General features: G+C 33.8%; 1 protein-coding gene across 1 annotated transcript in view; it reads right to left on the reverse strand.

The window, feature by feature from the left end:
• Positions 1–684: 684 nt before the first annotated feature.
• Positions 685–8,916, reverse strand: part of HCRTR2 (hypocretin (orexin) receptor 2) — a 144,929-nt gene continuing 136,697 nt past the window's right edge. The window contains exons 7-9 of the mRNA XM_011960196.1: positions 5,675–5,895; positions 2,873–2,994; positions 685–1,088 (exon numbers count right to left, since the gene is read on the reverse strand). Of these exons, the coding sequence (XP_011815586.1) occupies positions 859–1,088; positions 2,873–2,994; positions 5,675–5,895 (573 nt within the window). The 3' untranslated portion in view covers positions 685–858. The remainder of the gene's footprint in view (positions 1,089–2,872; positions 2,995–5,674; positions 5,896–8,916) is intronic.

Genomic DNA, 8,916 nt, shown 5'->3' on the forward strand with positions numbered 1-8,916 from the left:
CTGAAGCTCTTTTGTAGGCATGTTTGCATTGACCCCACCTCATTCCCTAGCACCTAGCACAGTGGTGCATTTTTTATTTAATCCAGTGAGGCTGACTGTGTCATTTTTTTGTTTTTGTTGTTAAAAGAACATAATGATGTGATTTCGCTTATTCTTAAATGTTGAAGTCTTTCATTAGAGATGAAAATTATGTTAAAACTTTTACTGTAATAGAGTCTTACTGGCCATATATTGAGACAAGAAATGTTAGTAATGGTCAATTTGCAAACCTGAGAAAATTGTGTAAATGAGTGAGTATATAGTTTTGTAAGACAGTTTTGAATTACCTAACACAATATGCTATTTTATATATAAATATTTTCTCAGATATCACATTATAACAACAGTCTTGTGATTTTTTCAGGAAAAAAACTATTAAGTCAACTAACATGTCTATTGTTAATTCAGAATTAGTAATTTCTACTTCTTTTAGTAGCAAAAAAAATCATTGGATAGGTTCTCGTAATTTTTAGGAACCAATTTGAATGTGAGAGATTAAAATAATCAGGGATTATAAAAAGAATTAGAAATGTTTAAACATTTAATTAACACACATTGTAACACATGAAACTAGAAGTGAAATAGCCTGAAATAAGTTCAGTTGAAGGTTAAACTTCTAACATATTTAAATCAAAAGTTGAGAAATCATTTTAAACTGACTTTTTTGTTTTATTTCCAAAGAGCAATAGATTTAAATAAAAAAAAATAAAGACTCACAAGCAATTTTAGCTTCACATCAATAGGATAATAAAATTTTTGTTCCCAGTGATTTTAAAAAGGATAGTTTTACTCAGGTATCCTTGCATATGAACCAATATTCTACCAGTTTTGAAGTGGTCCTGCTCCATTGGCTGCTGGGAGTGTGCTTATGCTAGTGAGCACAACTTGCTCGGAAAGTTTTGATATGTTATCAAAGTTGCTGATCTGAGTGGTCAAGGACTTCCGGCTCTCTGTGCTAGTTCGTCCCCTGGTGAGCCGATCCTCCTGGCGATGGTGAACTCCAAGGCAACAGCAAGAAAATGCAGCTTTAAATTCTTCTCGAAATTTTCCTGGCAAACAGAGAGAATGAAAGGAAAAGGAATTATGCATAAATGCTTCAACAAGTTGTGAATAGGGTACAACTGAGTTGCTCCCTTGAGCCAGACTAACAATGAGGTGTAATATTTTGCAAAGATGGGGAAAATAGAAAAAGGAAATTGAGTTTATTGGAAGCTTGGTAGACTCTTGAAACAATGAAATATTTTCATAAAATAATGAGGTTGCCTTTCATGTATGGTGCTTGGAATTTATTTCATTCCTTTATAGTCAAACCTCATATATTTACACATATTGGTATATTTTATCTAAATAACTATAATGGAAGTGATCATCAGTAGAAGAATGCTCAGAGATATTTAATAATTAAACACAATGAAACTTATGTCATACAAAGATAAAATTATACAAAAATTACTCCTGCATTTTACTCTAAATAACTGATACTGAAACAATTAAATCCACAAAATACTTAGAAAAATTCACTCAAATATCCAGAAAATTTCCAGTTTCATAATCTATGTAAGAAAGAACAAAGACTGAAGGGGGAAAACTGCTGTAGAAGGTATTCCTTGTCTTTAAATTTTGGAGGAGACATTGGAGAACTATGTGAATGAATCAGTTACTTTTATTAGTGTGAATGGCAGTATTGGGAATCATTTCTTCTCTCTTAGCCTCAGCTACCCACTGAGTTATCAGTGATTAAATGAGAAGATGAATGTTCACGGGCCCAGCACAATAGCAGTCACATAATGAGTTATCAGTGATTATCAGTTGCCTCCTCTAACTCACTTTTATCCTCCATAACAGGACTTTGACCTGGTTCTGTGACTTCTGCTTCAAACACTTCTCATTACAACTTCCTTATAGCCTTTACCTGCTTAGTGCAAGGTTCAGAGCTTTAGTCATTGTGCTAGATTTTTTTTTTTTTTAAAAAGAACAAAATTGTTTCTCAACAATCTAATTGGTTGCCTTTTCTTTTCAACCTATGCAACCAGAAGGCCAAAGATCAAGTTGGAAGATGCACATGCTTTATTAAACATGCCACAAAATGAATTTCTGTTCTTCCATATAAAATCATCATGCAGTTGAAGATAGAAATAACAAAGAAATCGCCAGTGAGTTGGAGAGTAAGGCAATGTAAAAATGTAGCTAATTAAAACATAATTCTAAAAGTCAGGCAAAATGTGAATAAATAGTAATTTAAATGATTTTTTACAATTATATTGATTCCATAAACAGATATAAATTGTATAAGTTACACATATATCTATGTGTGTATCATTTCACTTACATGTTATTTTGGAGTACTACTACTTTTGGTAGTCAGTGGGAAATATTGAGATAAATCCAAGAGATGATACACACAAGAGAAATGTAAATATAGCAAAACATCTAAAAGTTAATAGATCCCAATTCTGTCTCAATTAGGCTACACATTTTGGCAAAGGAATAATATAGCAAGGCAAAACAGAACAAAGTATTTTATATTTTTGTAAATCAAGAGTTTGAAGTATATCATGTAAGATTTTGTGTTATTGATTTCTCAGAATGTTTACTTTTCTATTATAACATTTCTTATAAGTTTTACATGGAAAAAAATCACTTAGTTCATTTTCTCTGATGAGTTCAGCAACAAATATTTTGCCTCACAAAAGAAGAAACTCAAGACAAATCAGGTCAGGGAAAAGGAAAAATCTCACATAGCAACTAAACTCTTCATGTAATTGAAGAGTGTTAATTGATTCCTCATCCTTGGTTAGAACTGTGGCTTATGGAAGAAAAGTTGAAAACTCACCACTGAGAAAATTATAAATAATTGGATTTGCAGCACTATTGGCATATACAAGCCAGTGTGAAAAGGTAAACCAGGCATACACAGTCTCTCTGTCGTCGGTGTGGGTAAACATCCCAAATACTCTGCAGGAAAAGAAACAACAGAAAAGTATCTTTTAAATAATTAAATTCAAAGGTGAATGAGGCTGTTGGTAGAGGTTGGTCTGACCCCTGTCCTCCTCGGTTGCAGGAATTGACCACAGATTGGTTTCTGACCCTATAATTGGTTTAGAACAACTTCAGTGCCTGAACAGAACCTCCAGAGCACAATCAATAAATCAAAAGCCAAATCAGGTCAGAGAAGGGTCTCTCCCTTTCACAAATAGCAGATGCAGTATTTCTTGTAAATAAGAATACAGAAGTTGAATATATATCTTCTTTATTTCATTTTCTTTCTAAATACAATTGAATAATGTTGTATTAATATTCCATTATGTGTATCATTTAAAAATCACTCCTAAATGATAGTCTTCAAGTACTTTTTCCTACTTTCATTTATGTATTGATCAAAGTATCATATGCCTTCAACTCCAGTCTTCCTGGACTATCTGAAACTTGCCTTCTGGGACTCCTTAATACCCAGAGAAGAAACAGTTCTCAATGGGCAGAATTTTGGCAATTTTTAAAAATTAATGAGTGTTAGTTTTTCATGTATTATTTTAAACTTTAAAAAATGTTTTATTATGCTATCCTTAAAGACGATTTAAAAATTTTCTCCATACTTAGAAATATTCCATCTATTAAATTCTAATCGCTAACCTACAACAGATAACTTACAGCTACTCGATAAGATTATAGGTCAAAAATCATATATATTTCCTGCTAAAGTCTCCATCTTTGATTGTCTGTATCTGTGTGTGTGTGTGTGTGTGTGTGTGTTTTACAACAAGAAGGCATGATAACAATGCATTTCTGGTATAAGGTGATGCTCTAAAACGTACTAGAGTTTTACAAAAATACTACATAGAGTGAAACAATATGGACAACAGAAATTTGTACTATGTTATGACCCTTTACCTCAAAATGTCTTTGAAATCTTGGACAAATCTGAACTGTTGTAAAGAAATTGGTTTTGACTAATCCGCAAAAAGTTAAGTTTTAAGGAAAAGAAGCTAGGAATGGTTTTTGTGGGAGAAAGAAAAAACAAATTTCATATGCAAGGACAAACAAATATACAAGCATTTGAAAAAAAAATGTGTGTGGTAACAAGAAAAACAATCTTCAAGTTCTTGTTTTCAAAAGTTTTTATGTTGTGGAAAAGAGTAGAATGCCCAAAACCTGGAAATATTTTGAATTTAACATGGTCTTGCTCCTTTGACAGTTATTTTTTTTCCTTGGTAAGGAAGGGATTTGAGTCAGAAGAATAAGACAAATATTTTTGACAAAAAAGTATTTGGAAATAAAAGGAAAGAGCAAGTTCTGAGATACAGGAAATCCAAATACGGAACCCAGAGAGAGGTAAATCCAATTTTCATTGAATTTAGACTGAAAGAAGATTAAAAAGAGAAAGAATAAAACCCATCTAGTAACATGTTTATAAAGTTCTTAAAAGCAGAAGACAGTATCTAGAGGTGGCCATAATAAATTTATATTAAATTTCTGTTAGCAAAAAGATGATAATAATAATAAGAGGCGAAGCACAAAAAGACATGGAGGGCAAAATAATTTCTATTTTGTGAGCTGGCATAAATAAAATTTATTTCTGTGAGCAGACATAAATGTCTGAAGGACCCAGGCCACAAAAAATCATATATCTTTAAGGCTGTGACTGTAGTAAGTAGTATTACTGAACAAACGTTTATTCTTCATTTCTTCTCCATTGAAAAAGCCATTAAACAATCAAAAACAGGGGCCAAAGAGAATGAGAACCCATTGCAGCTGGTTATACCACCTTTCTTTTGACTCCAGCCAAAGCTGCTGCTCTTCAGTGTTCCCAGCTATGAGGAATATGATACTGATTCTGAATCAGGGAAAAATGAGAGGAGCAATTCTTGCTTAAGTTCAAAGCCTGTTGTAAACAGAATTGGTATTGCCTTGGGACCAGTCTATGTGGAACAGTTTTGATAATTCCCAATAAAGTAAGCTGGCCATGAAGTTTAGTGTGTACTGCTGCCTCTGCATCTGCTGTTCATGTCATGGGTCAATATTTTTAACTTAATAGTTGTGCCTGCAGTATAACAAATAACACAGTTTCCCTCGCTGATTTTTATTAATATTTGTCCTGAGCTTGATTCAGTGACTTCAGGAAATGAATTCTTCTGTTTAGACATTCGACATACATACCTGCCTTGATTGCTTTTTTTTAAAGTGCTCACCAATGCACTTTTAAGTATAATTAGAAAACTAACATAAGATTCTTACCTCTTTTTATCCTTAAGAGATAATGCTCTCACAATTGCCTATGTTTTTGAAAACGAAGTTTTGAAAAACCCATTTGTTCTCATCAAGAAAGAACTGCAAGCTGTAAATTAGTTGTTACGCATTAGAACTTTGTCTGCATCTAAGGTTTAGCAACTAGCTTGAAGAGATTGGAGAAACATTTGTTTTATGTCTGCCATGCATACGCATGGACAAAAGCACACGTCTGAGCACTCTTAAAGGCTGTTCGCCTTACCTGCTGGTAACAGCATAACAGTCATCTGGCCTGACAAGGTATCTAGACTGAAAGTTTAGGTTTTTCTCTGGCTAGTAAAAAAAAAAAAATGTTAATTAAGAATCAAGAAATGGCAGGCTATTTCATTTTCAAATAACAGGTAAGTTTTACCTCTTTAGCACATTGAGGATGCTAATTGGTAGATAGCAGATTGCAAATACCAAAAGCACAACCATCAACATCCGGGCTGTTTTCCTTCTGGCTCGGATCTGCTTTATTTCAGCCGCCACAGCGCTTATCCGGGACTTTGTCGGCTGTCCTGGCCCTCGAGGCTGTGAAACAGGCTGCAGGGGCTTCCATTTTCTCTGAACTACAGACGATGTTCCAGGAATCTGAAAGGAGAGGAGACAGACCCTTACTGCAATTTGACTTAGGATAAGTTCCACTTTGGGGAAATAATTAGAAAACACAGTCAGAAAAGGCTTCCAGACGCCTGAGGTGTGGGAGGTTTGAGCGCCTGTTTCTCCGGAGCATTTGCTGAGCTTAGTATGTGCTTGGCATTAATTCAGTCGAATGCCAAATAGGAGTTTGGGTGGGAAAAAAAGTTAAAATATCAAAATTTTGTCGCTGTTTAAAGAAGCTGCAAGTGGAAAAGATATTTCCTTGTAAAAAGAACAAAGCCTGGGAAAGGAGAATGATAAAGGGATGACAGCCATATTATCTTGTTAGGAATTTTTGTTCAGCTCAGATACCAAAGTTTAAAGCAAAGGAAAAACCCAGCAAGTAACGCCAAGCAACCTGTATGGATTTTTCACGCATCAATACTGCCATCTGCTGCCAGACAGAGAGATAGGACTTAACTACCTATAACTTTTTAGGTTTTCTGCTTCTCAAGTTCGGACAAAGCAAACTTTCGAATGAAAGGATATTTTTAAAAATCAAGTATTTTTTGTTGTCCACTATTTGTAGTTATGAAATTGTTTGAAATCAATTTTGTGGTCCAGCCCTTTAAAATGCACACAAAACCATTGAGGATTTTTGTGATCTTACATTAATATTTCAAATAGCTGGAATTTGTAACAATAATTACACAATTTGTACTTTTCCATTTCTTTTTCTTTTCAGAGTTATTTGATAATAGCAGGGAGTCCCTCCAAGTATAATATTTTCTTAATTGTAAGCTCATGAAGATTGATAGGGTTTAGAGAACAGAACAATAAAATTCAGCATGCATAATTTTTTAAAGAGGAAAACGTGCCAACAAGCACAAGAAAAGGCCACCTTAGTTCTAATAAGATTATTCAGCTTTGGTTTTTGTTTCTGTGCTGCAAACCAGTACTGACAAATGTGTCCCTGTGGCCTCTCAGAATAGATGTTCAATGGATTTTATTGCTTTTTACACCACAAGATCAAAGTCTGTTCGATAATCTTTGAGAACAGAATTTTACTTATATGTCCACACAGATAAATTAATATGACATTTCCTTTGACCATCTTCTCCCTTGAAGAGGCAAATGTTAACAAAAACCTGCCCTTAAATGGAAAATATCGGATAAATTATTTGTCTTCTCACTCTGTATGTCTTGTCGTGTAGACAACCCTTTTTACATAGTAGTGGTTCAACTCAATCTTTTAATCCATTAGTTGGGGAGAGATAGGAACTTTCTCTTCTCTGACTCTCATTTTAAATAGCAATTTTTAAAAATAACTGATGAGAATGAGCAATAGATGCTGGAAAGTTCCAGGAGACTTCTATCATGAAAAGCCTGTATGTGTCTGCTACATGATCCTGAATTGTTTTCTAAATGATCTCTGAAAGATCAATTAAACTTTAGTGATTCTATCACTAACTGTTCCCCTGAAGGAGAGAATCAACATTCTGAATCTGATGACTTCTGCAACCATTAGAAACAGTTCTCGATCACCTGAGGTTGGGAGTTCGAGATCAGCCTGACCAACATGGAGAAACCCCGTCTCTAGTAAAAATACAAAATTAGCTGGGCATGGTGGCGCATGCCTGTAATCCCAGCTACTCAGGAGGCTGAGGCAGGAGAATCACTTGAATCCAGGAGGCAGAGGTTGCAATGAGCTGATGAGATCACACAATTACACTCCAGCCTGAGTAACAACAGTAAAACTTCATCTCAAAAAAGAAAAAAAAAAAAAGTTCTTCATAAAGAGAAACAGCTGTGGTCCCTGACGTCAGGAAAAAAATGTAGTGATGCCCTTTTTAGACAATCATCTAAATAAGGATAGAAGATGCTGAATCCTGCACTCATTTTGAGGACACATAAATTTCTCCATTGATAAGCTGTCTAGAGACACTGAGAATCCAGAGAAACTCAGTATAAAATTCAGAGGAATAACTGACATTACTGAGCTCCAGGAACTATGCATTAGTAATCCTAGTACATTATTGTAATTCTCATAGATTTCAATCAAGCAGGCACTGAGAAGGATTAAGTAGAATACATGCACCCCACTTTTATTTCATGATTATAAATAAACTTTATAAATCATATTTAACACAAAAATACACCCTGAAAAATGTATTATCACAGTTATGAATTGGAAATAGCATGTACATGATGGACCTTAAAAGCTACTCTGTCTTAAAAAGTGTTTGTGACCAGGATAAAGTTATGAGGAAGAGGCACACATGCTACAAACATTAAAGATATCATGAATAAACAATGAATTTGCCAACTTACATGAAATGGACAAAGCCCTTGAAAGACAAAGATGACCAAAACTGACACTGTACTTACAAACCTTGCTACAAAAAAAATCTCCAGTCCCAGATAGGTCCATTAATGAATTCAATCAAACAATAAAGGATAAGTAATGCCAATCTTGTTCAGACTTTTAATGAAATGTACAGAAAATATAATATTTTTCAACAAATTTCATGAGGCCACATTTATCTTACCAAAGATGTGATAACAAAAGACAGCTAACAACTAAATATCCTTCATGAATAGAGATAGAAAGCACTTTAAAAATACGTTATCAAATCAAAGCCTGCAATATATAAATAGGATAATACCATTTGCTCAATCGGATTTATTCTAGCAATGCAGTGTTGGCTTACCACTCAAAAAATCAAGTCTTCTGTCACCACTTGTACTCAACATTGTACTGGCTTTGAGCCAATACAAGAAGAAAATAAAAATAAATAAATAAATAAAATGCATACAGATTGGTTCTATTGAGAAGAAATTATTGCTTACAAAGATCATCCTAAAGAATCTACAAAAAACCCACTAGAACTTATAAAAGAATTTAGCAAAAGGAGCAGGACACTAAATCAATAAATAAAAAAATAAATTATACTTCTATATACTAGCAATAAATGGAAAATAAAATTTTAAAGGTTTCAATATCAAAAGAATATGTTTTAGGCACACATTTCA

This window comes from Colobus angolensis, unplaced genomic scaffold (genome assembly GCF_000951035.1).
Source record: "Colobus angolensis palliatus isolate OR3802 unplaced genomic scaffold, Cang.pa_1.0 Scaffold51, whole genome shotgun sequence".
NCBI lineage: Eukaryota > Metazoa > Chordata > Mammalia > Primates > Cercopithecidae > Colobus > Colobus angolensis.